General features: G+C 44.1%; 1 protein-coding gene across 1 annotated transcript in view; it reads left to right on the top strand.

The window, feature by feature from the left end:
• The window catches only part of GALNT17 (polypeptide N-acetylgalactosaminyltransferase 17), a gene marked incomplete at its 5' end in the record, with an annotated part of 307,617 nt that extends 291,270 nt beyond the window's left edge, over positions 1–16,347 (top strand). The window contains 2 exons of the mRNA XM_081333857.1: positions 12,328–12,495; positions 15,848–16,347. Coding sequence (XP_081189983.1) covers positions 12,328–12,495; positions 15,848–15,976 — 297 coding nt within the window. The 3' untranslated portion in view covers positions 15,977–16,347. The remainder of the gene's footprint in view (positions 1–12,327; positions 12,496–15,847) is intronic.
• Between the last annotated feature and the right edge of the window lie 2,762 nt (positions 16,348–19,109).

Genomic DNA, 19,109 nt, shown 5'->3' on the forward strand with positions numbered 1-19,109 from the left:
AAAACAAAAAATCAAGGTGGTTATTGATTTGCATAGAAGCTGTGAAACCTAAGTTCTTTTGACAGATAGGCTGGGGGTGGGCAGAATTTTCATCCTTTTTAATGTGATTTTCTATAATAAATATCTGTAGATGAAATGAGAGATTAACAAGAACATTCAATCTTGTAGCCATCCATCTTTAGCTATAAATTGCAGTGTGATTCCTTCTAGTTTGCATGCCTAGCCTTGCCTCAGCGCTTAAAATACCATCACTGACATGAAGAAATATGAAAATATTGAAGAAAAGCCAAAAGCTCCTTAGAGAAATGAATGTCTATAAGGTATGGTAGAAAAGGTGAACATGGTGTCCAGGAGGGTATGATCAAAGTTTTAATCACATTGATATGGCCACCATTTTGACTTTTTCAACCATACCTTGAGGGCATTCCTGTTTCTAAGGATTTTTTATTGCATTCCTTTAGGATTTACATATTTATTTTTAACTATACACTGCAGAGATCCATGCTTAGTGGAAAAAATGTTCCAAGGTCAGATTGAGGGAAAATGTAAATTCCCTCCAAAAGCTGACACTGATGTGCAATCTTTGGGGAGTACAGGTAGTCCTTAATTTACAACCCCAATTGGAACCAGGTCTGTAGCTAAGCAAAGCAGTTGTTCAGTGAGTTGCACCCAGTTTTATGATCTTTTTTTATCATGGTTGTTATGAAAATCATTGTGTAATCCTAAGTGCTCACTGAGCTTGGTTGCTTTCTTGCAGAGGTGCACTGAAGAGGTTACTTAGGTGGATAATTAAATGACTGCAAGCAAGCAACTGGGATCAGAGAGCACCAAGGACTCCACAGTTCAATCCAGAGCAACAAAAATGATTAAGGGGCTAGACCAGAGGTAGGCAACCTTGGCTCTTATATGGAGCAGTGGGCTAATGCCTCTTTAAGTAACACCAGCTGCCTGCAATTATTGCAGGTTCGCATCCCACCAGGCTCAAGGTTGACTCAGCCTTCCATCCTTCTGAGGTAGGTAAAATGAGGACCCAGACTGTTGGGGACAATAAGCTGACTTTGTAATAATGCCGCTTGGGGGGGGGCGGGCGAAAGCCCTAATAAGCAGGCATATACATAGAATGAAGGCTATTGCTAAGCACATTGGTTTGTGCTTAAATTGTAAGCCGCCCTGAGCCTTCGGAGAAGGGCAGGATATAAATGGGATTAAAATAAAATAAAATAAAAAATAAACTTCAACTCCCAGAATTCCTGAGTCAGCTATGCTGACTCGGGAATTCTGGGAGTTGAAGTCCATGAGTCATAAGGAGCCAAGGTTTGCCTACCCCTGGGCTAGACTCTAGAGGCTAAGGCATACAAAGAACGCTTACAGGAATTGGGTATATCTAGTCTAACGAAAAGAAGGACTAGGGAAGAAATGACAGCACTGTTCCAATATTTGAGGGGCTCCTACAAAGTCAAGGGGGCCAAACTATTTTCCAAAGCATCTAAAGGCAAGACAAGAAACAATTGTTGGAAACTAACCAAGGAGAATAGCAACCTAGAACTAAGGAGACGTTTTGTAATGGTGAGAGCAATCAACCAATGGAAAGGCTTGCCTTCAGAGGTTGTGGCTTCTCCATCACTGGAGGTGTTAGAAAAAAACTGGACAACCATTTGTCTGAAGTGGTATAGGGTCTCCTGCTTGAGCAGGGGGTTGGACTACTAGAAGACTTCCAAGGTCCCTTCCAATTTTATTATTCTATGTTCTATAGTCCTCTGTACATTATATCCCTAACTGATGGACTGAATTTGTGAATTATGCATTAGCAACAGACGGCAAGTTCCTTTCCTTCAGTTTGGATCCAAAATTCCACTCAACCTGCTGCATCAGACCCAACCACCCAACAATATTTACAAACACACATACATACCATTCAGAATGAGTGAATCTCCATTTCAGTGCAAAACTTAGTGAGAGACTAGACAGACTACCAAATGCCATTCTAATCATTTTGTAAGATCCTTGTGAGAATAAAAAAGAGTGGGCAACTTCAACCCCCACCTCCCCATTTACATTTAATCTGCTGGTGCGAAAAATCATTAGCACAACTGCCTGGCAATTTGAGTCAAGAAAAACACAATAGTGTAAATTTTAAATAGGTTTAATTTTCCTCCTTCTAAATGTTTTACCACACAAACACATATAACCCAAAAGAGTAAAGATAAACCCCATCTTCTTTGCTGAAACTCCATCCAGCTTCAGTGCATATTGTACAAAAGAAAAAATTTTAAGCAGGAACTCAGATCAGGTCTTGCCTGCTTTCCTTTTTTTAGCTGGAAAGGCAAAATAGCAGCCAGTAACTTAAATTATGAATTTTTCAAGTCCCTGAGTGGGGAAAAAACGCTACTTGGGTATTGTACATTGAGCTATTGCTTGTGTTAGAGCAGGGGTCTTCAAACTTGGCCCTTTTATGACTTGTGGACTTCAACTCCCAGAACTCCTCAGCCAGGCACGTTGGCTGAGGAATTCTGGGAGTTGAAGTCCACAAATCATAAAAGGGCCAAATTTGAAGACCCCTGTGTTAGAGGGATCATTTACTTGGTTTGGTATGATTTGTGAGAAATGGGTGTTCTTTCCTGGGATAGTTTCTTTCATTGGTCTTCCATGTGATGTGGAGTGCAGCATGCCTGGAAGGGTGAAGGAGGAGAGAGTAGTTCTACCACAAGTGCTAGGTGAAGCTAGCTAAGAAGCTCTAGAGACCAAACATAGAGTAAGGTTGATTAGAGATCTGGAGGCTAAAGCATATAATGAGCAGTTGCAGGACCTGGGTATGTCTAGTCTAACAAAGAGAAGAATTAGGGGTAGCATGATAGCAGTCTTACGATATTTGAAGAGGGAATTGACCTATTCTCCAAGCACCTGAAGACAGGACAAGAAGTAACGGATGGAAGATTGTCAAAAAGAGAGATCCAACCTAGAATTAAGTTTAAGTTTAAGTTTTATTTAATTTGTATACCGCCCTTCTCCTTGGTAGGGACTCAGGGCGGTTCACAGGGCATATATAAAAAAGACAATACAAAAATTAAAAAAGATTAAACCCATGCCCAGTTAAAACAGTAATAAAAACCTAAAACGACAAATTAAAACCCATAATCCCCCGTCAGGCCAGACCAGCCATTTCAAATAGGTGGGTCTTCAGGCCACGACGGAAAGTTCGGAGGTCTGATGCCGTCCGGAGCTCCACCGGCAGTTGGTTCCATAATGCCGGAGCGCCCACAGAGAAGGCCCTCCCCCTGGGGGCCACCAGTCGGCATTCCTTGACTGGCGGCACCCTGAGGAGGCCCTCTCTGTGGGAACGCACAGGGCGGAGGGGAGTTGATGCCGGCAGCAGGTGGTCCCTGAGGTATCCCGGACCCATGCCATGTAGGGACTTAAAGATCGTAACCAAAACCTTGAACCTCACCCGAAAGACAACTGGTAACCAATGCAGCTCGCGGAGCAAAGGTGTAACATGGGAGTACCGGGAAACTCCCAAGACAACTCTCGCGGCCGCATTCTGTACCAGTTGGAGCCTCCGAGTGGTCTTCAAGGGAAGCCCCATGTAGAGAGCATTACAGTAGTCAAGGCGAGAGGTCACGAGCGCATGAGTGACCGTACACAGGGCATCCCGGTTCAGATAGGGCCGCAACTGGCGCACCAGGCGAACCTGGGCGAAAGCCCCCCTAGTCACGGCCACTATATGATCTTCCAGGGTAAGCCGTGAATCTAGGAGGACTCCCAAGTTGCGAGCCCTATCCACGGGGGGTAAGAGCTCACCCCCCATAGAAAGAGATGGAACATTTTGAATGTCCCGGGATGCCGGAATGTACAGCCACTCAGTCTTGTCAGGGTTGAGTTGAAGTCTGTTCCTCCCCATCCAGACCCGAACCGCCTCCAGGCAACGGGACATCACAGCGAGGGCATCACTGGGGTGGTTTGGGGTCGAAAAGAAAAGTTGGGTATCATCAGCATATTGATGATACCCAACTCCAAAACCACGAATGATCTCACCCAGCGGTTTCATGTAGATGTTGAACAGGAGAGGCGAGAGAACCGACCCCTGAGGAACTCCACAAACGAGAGACCTAGGGGCCGATCTCTGCCCCCCTGCCAACACCGACTGCGAGCGTCCCAGGAGATAGGAGGAGAACCACTGAAGAACTGTGCCTCCCACTCCCAATCCCCTGAGACGCCGCAGCAGGATACCATGGTCGATGGTATCGAAAGCCGCCGAGAGGTCTAATAGGACTAGGACAGAGGAATATCCCCTATCCCGAGCCCTCCAGAGATCATTCACCAGAGCGACCAATGCCGTCTCCGTGCTGTACCCGGGCCTGAAACCCGATTGGTAGGGGTCCAGATAATCCGCTTCATCCAGGACCAGAGGGAGCTGATGCGCCACCACACTCTCGACAACCTTCGCAAGAAAGCGAAGGTTGGAGACTGGACGAAAGTTGTTCAAAACAGCTGGGTCCAAGGCAGGCTTCTTGAGGAGAGGTCTCACCACCGCCTCCTTCAAGACGGTGGGGAAATAACCCTCACTCAAAGAAGCAGATATAACCGCCTGGAGCCAGCCTCGTGTCCTCTCCCTAGCTGCATAAACCAGCCAGGAAGGGCACGGGTCCAACAAACATGTGGAGGAGCTCAGCCTCCCCATAATCCTGTCCACTTCATCAGGGGTCACAGAATCAAACTCTTCCCAGGTAACATTGACAAGACCGCCCGTGTCCTGATCGCCTGACTCTGCCCAGCTGGAGTCCAAACCGGTCCGAATCCGAGCGATTTTATCCGACAGATGTTGACTAAATTCCTCGGCACGACCCTGCAAGGGATCCTCCCTCACCTCCTGATTAAGACGTGAGCGAGTCACCCTAAACAAGGCGGCCGGGCGATTATCTGCGGACGCGATGAGGGTGGAGAAGTAATTGCACCTTGCCACCCCCATCGCTGCGAGATAAGACCTAATGTAGGTTCTTAACCGCAACCGGTCGGGTTCGGATCGGCTAGACCTCCAGCAGCTCTCTAGGCCCCGTTTCCGACGCTTCATCTCCCGGAGCTCCGCGGAAAACCATGGAGCTCGCTGGGATCTGCGCCGGGTCAGGGGCCGCAAGGGTACAACCCGGTCAAGTGCCTCAGTGGCTGCCCTTTCCCAGGCTTCCACTAAGGCATCCGCCGAGCTGTGAGCAGTGGAGGCAGGTGGGGACCCCAGCGCCGCTTGGAATCTATCAGGATCCATTAAGCGTCTGGGGCGGTACCATCTAATTGGCTCCGTGCCCCCACGGCGGGGGGTGGCAAAACGGAAGACCAGCCGCAGGAGATGATGATCGTTCCATGACAGGGGCATAATAAATGGAGAGCCCCCACCTAGATCATCCAACCACCGTCTAGATAAAAAATCAGGTCAAGGGTGTGGCCTCCCTCATGAGTTGGCTCTGAAATTACTTGCGTCAGGTCCATGGCCGCCATGGAAGCCATGAACTCCCGAGCTAGCTCCGATGCACCTCCCAGGGATGGTAGATTGAAGTCTCCCAAAACTATAAGTTTGGGAAACTCAACCACCAAGCCCGAGAGGATATCGAGCAGCTCGGGCAGGGCTGCCGCTGTGTGACTAGGCGAAATGTACACCAGCAGCAAGCCCAACTGCGCCCCAGGACCAAATCTCATAAAGAGAGACTCACACCCGACTATCTGAGAAACGGTGGCCTCCCGCGGACATAAGGTCTCCCTAATGGTAACCGCCACTCCCCCACCCCTACCATGAGCTCGTGGCCGGTGTAGCACCCGGAAACCTGGTGGGCAGAGGTCAACCAAAGGGACCCCACCCTCTGGGCCCAACCAAGTCTCCGTGATGCAAGCCAGGTCCGCATGCTCACCCTCAACTAAATCCCTAACGAGGGGAGCTTTATTAACCACGGACCTGGCATTCAGGTACACCAGCCGGAGCTCAGGAGGCTGCACATCCTCGCTCCCGGGATCTCGGGGAAGAAGCAGAGGGTCGGAGCGCCTCACCGCTTGCAAATAGCGGGGACGGCCCTCCCGGTAGCGATACGGCCCCCTGTCTATCCGCCTGCTGCCATTCCCCGTCGTGGGAATTGATAAACCCACGACCCGCTCATGAGCCCCGGCGACAACGCCACCCCGTTCTCCCCCCGTGCTATCAGACCCAAGGCTGGTCTGAACCATGGTAGATCGGCCACCCCCCATAGCCAAACAACCGGTATCTCCCACCCCGCTCCCTAGCCCTATAAAAAATTTGGATAAAAAAATAATCAGAGGCTTTCTAGATTTACATGAACAGCCCCTGCCCCTGCCCAGCCATCTCTCAGAGACCAAAAACTCGGGCCCGTCATCAAGGTTATCAACGTTTAAGGAGGCAGGTCGCACCCAGGAGAGGGGGGCACCCCTGAGGGCGTACAAACGCGTTCTCGTATATTGCCGCATAAGTATAAAAAAGTCCAAACAGTCCAGGATAGGCATCCCTGAGTTGTCCATGGGAGGATTGAACATGACAGAAGTCTGGATCCCCACCCAACTTCACTGCCACTCAGTTGGGTGGCCCCCAAGACAGGCCGCAGCCCGTTCTCTCACAACGGGTAGAGACTCCATTCCTGGGGGTGGATCAGGTATCCTCTGGGTAGGCAAACCCCATAGAGCTCCCACCTCTATGAGGTTGCAAATGGAGAGGTCCAGCCACTCTCCCACCATGGCCGATACCCAGGTATGTCGAAAGTCCAAAGGGAGAGGGGAGAGGATAGGCAGGCAGATGGTAAGAAGTGTGTCCAAGGCAAGGAGGGTAGGCAGGCCAGAATAAAAATAGTCTGAATCACCGGCGTCACTGCAAGAGCAGTCCAAAGATGGTACACGATGCAGGAGCCCCATGTCGTCCTTGCTCCGGTAAGATAACTCCCGGTCGTCCTCTTCGCCACCCAAGCGGTCCGAAGACGCCATCGCCATAAGAGGCGGCCTGAAGCAAGGGTATAGGTCAACCATCGTCGCCAAGGTACGTAATAATAGTCGCCCTCTCCACCGCCAAAACGGCCCGAGGGCGACACCACCACCAAAGCGGGCCAAGGCGGCTTGGGGCCACATGGAAGTCCCGCCGCCGGCGAAAAGATCAAAAGCCCAAAGGCACCAGAGTCAGCAGCCGGCCCCCGCAGACGGGGCAACAGTCTCAGGAACGCCGGTACAGACAAAAATGGCCCTAAAGCCAGCTGGTGAATTCCCGAGCGTCCGGAGCATATCGTCGTCACCGTCGCCGCCAAACCCGGGCCGCCGCCGCCATCGCCATCACCGCCGAGCGCGGCCCAAAAAATCATCGCGCAGGCTGCTACCCGCGCCAAGGCCGACGCCCACGCCGCCGCCACCATCATCACTGCCGCCGACCAGACAGCCCTACGGGCCTCACGGGCACACTCCTCACCGATGGGCGTCCTCCTCATCAGCCCGAGCCGGCCCGAGAACAACCAAAGTGGCCCGGACGGCCCGAAAGCAGCAGGGAGCGCCACGCCAGCTATGAGCAGCCCAAACGCTCCGGAGAGAGTGAGAAACGGCGGGAGGAAGCAGCCGGTAGGTAGCAGGGCCAGCAGCCAGCAGCCGGTCGCTCAAACAGCACAAATCCAAAAAGACCGCTGCTGGCTTCGTCAGCCTCCGCGTTGCCACATTGCCCCTCGGCAAACCCCAATCCCATCTCAGCAAGCCGTAAAGGCTTGTGAGGGGCTCCCAGGGGACGCCTATCAGCTTGAGCTCGCGGAGCTCAGCCGAGCGCGTCCTCCATCTTGGGCAATTAAGGAGAAACTTCCTGACAGTGAGAAGAATTAATCAGTGGAACAGCTTGCCTCCAGAGGTTATGGGTGCTCCATCACTGGAGGTTTTCAGGAAGAAATTGGACAGCCATTTATCTGGAATAGTATAGGTGCAGGGGTAGGCAATCTTGGCTCTTTTATGACTCGTGGACTTCAACTCCCAGAATTCCTGAACCAGCATGGCTGGCTCAGGAATTCTGGGAGTTGAAGTCCACAAGTCATAAAACAGTCAAGGTTGCCTACCCCTGGTATAGAGGCTCCTGCTCAAGCAGACAGTTGAACTAGATGACATCCAAGGTCCCTTCCATCTCTGTAATTCTGTTCTATTCTGTTTTGTTCTATTTCCCCTTCCACTACTCAGAGTAAGAAAAAGATTTTCCCTTGCCACTATGGGAAGCTATTTCCCAGTCAGTTGTTCCCATTGGTCTCATTAGCCTAGTCTAATTTAGATAATGTTTCTGGCTGCACAATGGTTTAGATTCAATTCTGGGGGGAAAGTGCTTTGGAGTATATAGAGTGCAAAATGCAGAAAGTCTTATTAGAGCACACATATCCAGGATTGTGTGACTCCTAGAAATAAATTCATCTGTCTTAATGAGTCACCAAGAGGTGCTGCATTCATACTTCTCTGCATTCCTTTCAGAACTGAATCTGGAACATCACACTACTGTACGTGATTTGCATGGTGTTTTTTTTTTAGGCCAGCTATGGACACATACAATTTGTTTCTTTAAATTCAGTTAACTGTCTCTTGGAAAATAACACAAGCAGTGCTTATACTTAGTGGGGGGGGGGGGGAAGAGAACTCTGATTGGCAATGCATTGTTTATCTCCTATAATTGAGTGATTGTTGTCTGCCACTTTCCTCATGATCAGCTGCCAGGTAAATTATATAAATTAAATTTTATAAACATATTGCAAGTTAATATATATCAGCTTCCTTTCAGTAATTCCTCTACAGAGCACGCAACTGCACTCTGAATTATGGTGGCTTTATAGGGTAGTGACAGTGTTTTGTGCCAAGCTAAACTGTTACACTCTAGTTCTGACTTGCTAAGGCCATTCCAAACCTCACTTAGCAAGCCTTTAAAAAAAGAGAGAATATAATTAACTTTCTCCCACTGTGAGCACACAGACCCCAACCTAAATCATAATGAAGGAAGATGGATGTTAATTTCCAGCAGAAGCAATCAAATGGAGTTAGCAGTGCGGCCAACTATGTTGCTGGGCTTCTTGCATTTTGCAGAATTTTCCAGCTGGTGTCAATTTAACTTTAATTAAGATTAATCACGTTTCTCTAGGGCACAAAGAGGAGCTCCTCTTTAATACATGTAGAGTTGAAATATGATAAGGCAGGCTTGTCCTGCTATCTCTTGGCTGATATGAAGTCTGCATAAGCATAATATTTTGCCTATCTCCCCCAATTGTCGTACCTTATATTGAAATCTTCACAAGAGTTTTGAAAATTAGACTTGATAGATTCATCTAGGCCTAGGTTTCTCATGTTGGCTGGGAAATTCTGGGAGCCCACACACCTTAAGGTTGCCAAGTTTGAGAAACGTTGATCTAAGCTTTATCCTGCTTAAAAATTAACTCAGGAAATTGCTGAGGCAAGGTTCAGAAAGATGGTCTGATTCTCCAGAACAGGATCTTTTATCCATCTGTGTTAAAGCAGTTCTTGTATTCTCTGTATTTCAAAAATTGTAGCTCATTTTTAAACATTGGCTAGCCATTTTTATATCCTTAATATTTGCACTTTAAAGTCTTTTTCATCAATTTTCTTCCTGGGAAAGATGACTGAAGTTAATTTCTGATCTTAAGTTGGTTTGTTAACTTTTTTAAAAAAAATATTTGGGTACTATGTCCAATGGTTGTGGAACTCTATGTCCTTCCATTCTTCATTAACTAACACAAGTTCTAAAAGGACATGCTGAATTCGTCTTGGTAAGAATCACTGGCTTAACTCTCCACCTCTTCTGTTATGTATTGATTGTCCAAAAAACGAACCAGTAATCCTCCAGTGTACAACTCCCAGTAGCTACAATCAGTGTAGTTCAAAGTTTAAAGAAGGTGAGAGTTTTAATTCAGCAGCATCTTTCAATACAAGTTTCCCATCCCTGGCTTAAGGCTGTGTTGGATTTCTATTGTATGGAATTCCACATTTTAAAAAATGTAGATAATTACAGATAATTATATATAATTGTACCATATATTCCTTTCAATATATGGAAGTCCCATTCCTTGGAATGGTGTTTCTCCACTGTTTTTCAGTGAAAGGACAACTAAAATATCTGTCTCTCTAGCTTTCATGTTCAAGGGGGGGATGAGATCCCCAGGCCCCTCACCAAACCAATAATGGGTACATTACCAGGATCATAGCATCCAGATTACAGTAAGTAATTCTTCTATTGTAGTCTGATGTGGTCTATATGAACTATGACTATATGAACACCACAGTTCAAAAAGGACAGTGACAAACTGGAAAAAGTTGAAAGGTGGACAATCAAGGTGGCCTGAAAAGCCTGAAAATCACATCTAATGAGGGATAGTTAAAGAACATGGGTATGTTCAACCTACAGAAAAGACAACTGTTATAAGGGGAGATATGATAGCACTATGTCTGAAGCACGGTCACATGGAAGAGTCAGTGGTCTTTACTTTCTCTGCGTCAGTGAGCAGGACCAGAACCAACCGTTCCTCCAGTATCTTCACAATTTTTTAAATTACTTAATTAATTATTCAATTTATATGCTGCCCATCTCACACAATGCATGTAATTATATACAAAATTTTTATGGGGATACGGCCATGGCCTCATAACTGGATGTCCCATTCAGCTATAGAATAGAATAGAATAGAATAGAATAGAATAGAATAGAATAGAATAGAATAGAATAGAATAGAATAGAATAGAATAGAATAGAATAGAATAGAATACAATACAATACAATACAATACAATACAATACAATACAATACAATACAATACAATACAATACAATACAATACAATACAATACAATACAATAACAGAGTTGGAAGTTTTCTAGTCCAACCCCCCTGCTCAGGAAGGAAACCCTATACCATTTCAGACAAATGCTTGTCCAATCTCTTCTTTAAAAATTCCATTGTTGGAGTATTCACAACTTCTGGAGGCAAGTTGTTCCACTGATTAATTATTCTAATTGTCAGGAAATTTCTTCTTAGTTTTAGATTGCTTCTCTCCTTAATTAGTTTCAAATCCATTGCTTCTTGTCCTTCCCTCAGGTGCTTTGGATAATAGCTTGTCTCCCTCTTCTTTGTGGCAACCCCTGAGATATTGGAATACCGCTATGATGTCACCCCTAGTCCTTCTCTTCATTAAACTAGACATACCCAATTCCAGCTACTGTTCTTTATATGTTTTAGCCTCCAGTACCCTGATCATGTTTGTTGCTCTTCTCTGTTCTCTTTCTAGAGCCTCAACATCTTTTTTATATTGTGGTGACCAAAACTGGATGCAGTATTCCAAGTATTCATGCAATCACCTCTGTTGTTTCATGCAGTATTGTGTACTGGTTACCAGTAGTTAGCAATATCATACTGCCCTACATTAGAAGACTACAAGCTCTCAGTTGTCAGTGATCAAGGATGACAATGCATAGTCCATTACAAGATCGAAATCCTGTAGGCCAGCATGGAAAACAGCTGCTCCCTTAATATCTACCCAGTTTAACTCCAAGAATGTCTGGAGAGAGGAATGGTCCAAGGTTCCTTCTTAGTAAACTCTCTACCAAACCACCAGGTTTTAACCTGCCTCACTCTGTATGGACAAAATTGAACAGATGTGAGTAAAACGTTAAAATCTTACAGTTATTAATATCAGCATTAAAATTAAAATGCTCAAAGATGGCGAGAAAGAGAGCAAGATACACATGGGATGGAGATGGAATCTTCTTTCAGTCCACTAGCTACCTATAGTATGATACACCCCCATCAGGGTCCCAGGCCATTTGGCACAGCCAGATTTTGAGGCCCTGTCAGAAAGCCAAGAGAGTAGAGGTGATATCACCTTGAGGAACACAATGTTCCAAGGGCCGAGAGCCACAGCAGAAAATTCTCCTCTTGCCATTAGGAAGTCTTCTCTAATAGTGATTTTGCCTTCTGTAATAGATTTAGACTCTGAGGGAAGCGGAGAAACAGCCTTAATTCTGTGAACCAACTCTTCGGTTATTTGAAGAATGCTATTCAATCACCATTACTCTGAAGTTTAAGCATACCCATTTCTCTTTGTAAGGTTGAATGCCCTGCTTATCCTTATCCTCTTTCTTTGGACCTTCTCCACCGCTTCTTTGAACCTTTGCCCAGAGCTTTGCAGAGTACTTGAGATGGAGTTTCAGCAGAGCAAAACTTCATTTAAGATCATAATAATCCATATTATCTTTCACTACCAGACTCTATTTGGTTCTGCGGGTAGATAACCTTCATATTTCTGAGCCTGACTCTTTCTCTCTCTTCCTTCCCTAGCTTGCTCGCTACACCAAAGAAGGATTTCTGCATTTAGGAGCTCTTGGGACTACAATATTGCTCCCAGATACCCGCTGCCTGGTGGATAACGTGAAGAGTAAACTCCCACAGCTGCTTGATTGCGAGAAAGTCAAGAGCAGCCTCCATAAGCGTTGGAATTTTATACAGGTTCATGCTATCTGCAATTATTTTCATACGAATTATCTGTGGTAAACCTTTGTTGTTGTTTTTTAGCCACCATCTATGTTCAAAATGGCCCCTGCCACTGGAGCATATTAATAACTGTAAGGTTAAACCCTAGCCAGATCTTCCCTTCTGTAAGTCATCTCCTCCAATAAAAGTTCAAAGAGAGGTTTGATGACCTTTACAGCTTTTCTGCAAAGATTGTAAAAAAAAAAAGTGTGATGCTTATTCTCAGAAGATCTAAAGCCTAAGCTTTCTAATTTTCATTTCTGCTTTTTCCAGCCAGCTGTTTCTGAAATACTTTTAGAATGGGGCTATAGGGACGCGGTGGCTCAGTGGGTTAGGATGCTGAGCTTGTCGATCAGAAGGTCGGCAGTTTGGCAGGTCGAATCCCGAGTGCCGTGTAGCAGAGTGAACGCATTACTCGTCCCAGCTTCTGCCAACCTAGCAGTTCGAAAGCACGTAAAAATGCAAGTAGAAAAATAGGGACCACTACGGTGGGAAGGTAACAGCGTTCTGTGCGCCTTTGGCGTCTAGTCATGCCAGCCACATGACCACAGAGACATCCTAGGACAAGCGCTGGCTCTTTGGCTTTGAAACAGAGATGAGCACCGGCCCCTAGAGTCGGAAACGACTAGCACGCATGTGCGGGGGAACCTTTACCTTTTACCTTTAGGTGTCTATGGAGATTCTCAGCCATCCAGCTCATGGTTATTTCAAAGGTCCTTTTTTTCCCCAAAAGGCAATTGGACTATGTTTTTCTTTTATTTATTATTTTGAGGAAGAAAAAGAGGTTTTGCTTCTCATCCAAGAAGCTTCATCAGTTCTGACTGGATGGTGGCTGGGATGTCAGAAGTAATCCTTCCACCGAATCCCACCATTCCATCAGATTAAGCTTCTTGGATGAAAAGCAAAATGTCTACTTCCTCAAAGAAAAAAGCCCCTTTGAGGCAATGGGGCTAGGAGTACTAATGTTGCCAAATTGAGCCTTCATCATCCCCAAACTGGGCTTGATCGGTAACTACAAAGGTTTTTTTAAAAAAAAAAAATTAAAGGAAAAGAAAGGACTGGAAAACTACCTGGCCATTTCATTAAAATCATATATCCTCTTTAAAATATTGAATCCTTTTTAGCGGTGAGCTGAAAGCAATTTCCCATTTTCCCCTATGTGTATACCCCCAATATTCAGTAGAGCAAGGGCCAGTTTTGAATACACATTTTGTAACCTCATTTTGATAAAAGGGAGACTAAAACAGACAGGATTTAAAAACAAAAACAAACAGCCACACACTTTGTGAGAGGAGCCAAAGTTAACAGTGAATGGAATATGCATCAAATAACTATTCAGTTATTTCTGCTGCCCTATGCTTGTAAGCCACTGAAATTAGACCTACATGAAGCTAAACAGAGATTTTCAGTTTATTCCAGCCCAGTTCGACTGAATTAATTTTAATTTTAATGTGGTGATGTTCCCATAGCTGTTTCATAATATATGAAGCAGCCCTGCACTAAATCAAACTGCTGGTCCAGCTATTCTTGTGTATTATTATGAAGTACATTCTATGCGATTATGTGAGCTAGTTTGGAGCCTGGCTACTTTCAGTTAGTATGTGGAATCTGAGAATTCTCCTTTGTTGCCTTGATGCAAAATAAGTGTGGGCATTTTACTCCCCTCCCGTCCCCCGTCCCCGCCAAAAAAATAATGTTAGAATTCTGGAATCTGCCTAATTTCCTACCAAAATCAACCTTGCTTGCATTGGAGAGATTTCCCAGCCTTGACCAAACGTGCCAAGGATTGAAGCTGGAACATTTGAAAGTAAAACACATGTGATAATATCTCTCGGATATATAACTGTCCCTGCCTAGATTGTTTGGCTGCAGTATGAAATAGACCATGGAGAGGGGCATGTGTTGCTGGTGATGGTAATAGGCTGTCAAAAAGTCCGTGTGATGTTTCAGAACACCATCTTGATTTCTTTTTTACACCATCTCCCTGCTGTCCTTGGCTTTGAGGCAAATTTTGGGGCAAAAAAAAAACCCCAACAACTGTGGCACATGAATAGATGCTGACTCAGAACCTTGCTGCACCCACTTCCTTATGCAGTTTCAGCATGATCCTGAGAAAGTTCAGAAGCTGGAGACAGGTGTGGTCTACCTGACCGTTCAATCTCCAAAGGACTTCTTTTGCCTTTAGATCCAAAGCCCTTCATAGCCCTCAGGCAAAATAATCCACTGAATAAAGTGAAATCCAGATTCCTGTACAATGGAGAGATTTTCCATTGAGTGTGCCAATATATTTTCTTGAGGTTTCTCTAAAGAAAGTTCTCTGAAGAGTTGCTGGGGTTCCACACTGAACAAAATGAAACAAAGTTATGGCTGTTGTTGTTGTTGTTAGTTGCGAAGTCGTGTCCGACCCATCGCGACCCCATGGACAACATTCCTCCAGGCCTTCCTGTCCAATGTTATGGCTACAGACACCTATTATCAATCAAATAGGATCTATTAGCTTTGTCAGGGGTCCTTAACTCAGTAGCCCGCTTTTACTTTTGGGTGAACCCATGTGGAGCTAATGCATACCAAAGAAGAGTCCAGTTGGAACAACACAAGAACAACAATCCCATGGGCAAGCTAACTTAGCAATAAAAACTCCTAGTCATAGGTCTCCCATGGTGTTGTGTTGCTCTAGTACAGAGCTACTGAATTCTCAGTAAGTGAGCCCAAGAGCTTCAGGTCCACTCTGTTGAGTTCATACAAGATGATTCGGGACATAGTTGCATTAAGGTTCCTGCCTGCCTTACCATTGGCCATGCTGGAGGTTCATACTTTTCTTGTCCCTATGAGCGAGCCAGTGAAGAGGCACAGTGGCAGCATTTGTATACTGTACAACCCAAATGCTGAATTGTCATCTTTTTCTAGGTTCATATACCAGGATATATCATATATCAACATACCAAATATACAAATGAATTGTGTGGGCTGGATTTGTACATGTCAGGTTTTGCAACTTCAAATATTCCCAACTGGCATGGGAATTGTAATCTGACCTATTAAAAGGTGATGGATGTAAACACTGATTTCTCTCTCTCTCTCTCTCTCTCTCTCTCTCTCTCTCTCTCTCTCTCTCTCTCTCTCTCTCTCTCTCTCTCTCTCTCTCTCTCTCTCTCTCTCTCTCTCTCTCTCTCTCTCTCTCTCTCTCTCTCTCTCTCTCTCTCTCTCTCTCTCTCTCTCTCTCTCTCTCTCTCTCTCTCTCTCTCTCTCTCTCTCTCTCTCTCTCTCTCTCTCTCTCTCTCTCTCTCTCTCTCTCTCTCTCTCTCTCTCTCTCTTAAAAATAATCCAGCATGGTGCAATCCTAAATAAAGGGACAGGACGCTGCTTGGAAGTTGAAAATAAAGGCACATCAGGTATGGATCTTATTCTCCGTAGCTGCACAGGACAAAGGTGGACAATTAAACATTTTATCAAGTAGAGAGCCTCTTATCCATTGTTCAAGAATTCTTCAGACCGAGTTCTCACCAAGGCAATTGTTTTTATCAAACCTTCCACTCTCATTCACAATATCAGGGAAGACTCATAAGGGAAGGTGTTTGGGTTGTTTTTTTTTTACATTTTATTTATTTGAACTTTGGTTATATCTTTGCCAAAGTTGACTGACTGACAGAATGAAAACATTCCAGATCTACAGTTGTCATTGTCCTGAAGGTTCAAGGCACATCTTGACTTAAGGATAGTAATGAAAGCTTACAAACATTTCCAGAAGTAACCTCAATCCCCACTCCAGATACAGGACCAGCAAATTATATTTGAGGTTCGGCGATGAAACTTTTGATACTCTTTTATTTGAATGCACACAATCTTGGAAATGACATAATATATTAAGATTGGATACCATGTCAAAAGATAAAAAAAGAAGAAGTCATCTTTCATGAAGGTAGCATGAGATGTCTATCACAGCCTCGTTTGGAAGTTTCAAGCGCTCTGGATTTCTAGAAGGATATTTTATAAACGTTTTGCAGAATGCGTCCTTCATACCAAGCACACCATACTGTTATTAACTTGATGCTACTAGTTCAAAGAGGAGTAAGGATTATCCCAAACTGTCATGAAGAACCAGGGATGTCAATGAAATCCACCATGGAGTTTTAAAAGAAGAGAGTTGCAGCACACAGGAACATGGACTCTGCCACTGCAGTGAATGGATCCTAAAATCTGTGTTACTCCCATCAAAATTTAACACACACGGACATTAAACCAATTTGTTTGTGAAAGATACAGCCATAAAAGATTGTTTCTGAAATTGCATACATCACAGTGGAGTTGTATCAGACATATAAGAGCCTAAATAACAGGCTAAAAATAGATGGTTATGGAAAAAAATCTATTTGTGTGGATACTAGGCACTAAAAATGACTTGATGGTGTATAATCAATCAATAAGGTAGAGAAGTGCAAATTTAAAAAAAAAAGAGTGGAAAGGGGAAAATTTTATCACAAAGAGCGTCAGGGAAAAGTATGTTTACAAAAAAAAAAATCTCGGAATTTCCATTAAAAGGCTGGTACTTTAGGAGAAATTGTATGTAATATTATTGAATATTTAAGGAAAGGTGTGTTTGAAAACTTATGCAAATAACTGATTTAAAGAAATGGATAACTGAGACAGGTTCTGCCTTGCTAGAACAAGCCCTAGAACAGAATTTTGCTGATTTATATATCTCAAGCAGTATTTTTATAGCCAACAGAATTACAATCTGTGTTTTCTAGGGATCAAATTTTCTGACCTTTGTCAGTCTTAAAAAAAATACACTTATTAGTCAATGAACAATAATGAGGATGTTTTCATGAGGAACTGTATTTCTCTCAGCTTCCCTATAAGCAAAGGGATTATTTTTGCTTCAGTGGATGTGGAATGTGAAATATGCAATCTTAATTTAAAGAAAAATCCTATGAAAATGTGCTTAGAAACAAAAACAAACAAACAAACACCTCACACTGTTTCCTACTTGGAACGAAATCCCTTGTCATGATTTTGTCATGTATTGATGGGCTTCCTTAACCATTGGCTAATTTAAATTCAGCACAGTTGGTGTAAGAAAACGAAAAAGCTTCTTTAAAACAGAAATTTCTCTTTCTCCGTCTCTCAGGACATCCAATTAAATACTCCAAGATCTAAAATTCTGGCAAGACAAGAGGGTTCTCACATGACATATTTAACCTGGTCATTTAAACACTTAGAGTTTGCATCTGGATACTATGCTAAGAATGGTTTGTGTTGATCTTTGTTAGTTTCTTTATGGCTTAGCCAGATGTGCATCCTGCTTGGTTAATTTCTGTGCAATGATTTCTACAAACCCAGAAAACTGGATTAATTCAGTAATCAGGTTAAATGGTTGTGAATGCCACTGTTGTTCAATTTGTTTAATTAAATTCTTTAATTTCCAGAACCAATCGCCATAGGATATGTTCAAGGTCTATCAACAGCTATTAGCTTTGATGGCACAAAAGGAATGCCCATATTCAGATGACTTGCTGTACTAAATACCATTGGGAACAGGGCATCAACAGCGACAATCTACAAACTGCTAAATAGTTGTGATACACATTATTGGTTGTGTAGGAAAACAGGGCATTAAGCAAGATAACATTTTGGCACAGTTCTATATTTTATCCTGTACTATAGGAAGCCCTTGACTTACAATCAGTCACTTAGTGACCATTTGAACTTACGAACAAATTTCTCCAGAACTACTTACAACCTGGTTTCAAAGTACTGATAGACACACACACACACCACACACACACACACACAGAGAGAGAGAGAGAGAGAGAGAGAGAGAGAGAGAGAGAGAGAGAGAGAGAGAGAGAGACCCCTCAGAGTCATGTGATTGCAGTTTGGACACTTGGCAACTAGCCTGTATTTATGGTTGACCCATATTTACAATGCTTTTGGCAGGAAACTGCCATTTACTTGTGCTTTCTAGCAAACTGCGGGTGCAATGGGTTCACTTAACGACTGCCCCATTTATTATAGACCCTCACAAAAACCTGTAAAATTGGTCATGGTCACGTGGTGACCCGTTTAATGACCAAGACAATTTACAGCCATAATTTCAGGCTGAGTTACCCTAGTGAATCAAGAACGACCTGTATATTATTTGATTTGACGTAGCACCAGCTATCAAGGCCGTTGAATAGATTATAGTGATAATAGATTGAAAACCAACACACAAAAATCCCCATCTAAGATAGCAATTAAAACAAAAAATTAAAAAAGTTTAAAATGTCATAATTAACATTTAAAAGCTCATATAAAAAGATGTTTTTTGCAGGTGCTTTATAAAGCTAATAAAGATGTCAAGCCTTCAGTGCTGCAGGGACTGTGTGCTAGAGAACAGGGGCAGCTGCTGAAAGAGCTCAATTACTGATAATTGTAAAAAAAGCTACTCAAATATTCTTAGTAAAATGAAGGTTCGTATAGGACAGAGGTGTCAAACGCGCTATGTCATGTGACATGTTGCAACGTATTGTGACTTTTTTGCCATTGCCGGCAATGAGGTGGGCCCAGTTTCACTATGATGCATCTGGCCCACAGGCTGACAGTTTGAC

This window comes from Vipera berus, assembly GCF_964194415.1.
Source record: "Vipera berus genome assembly, chromosome: 1".
Lineage (NCBI taxonomy): Eukaryota > Metazoa > Chordata > Lepidosauria > Squamata > Viperidae > Vipera > Vipera berus.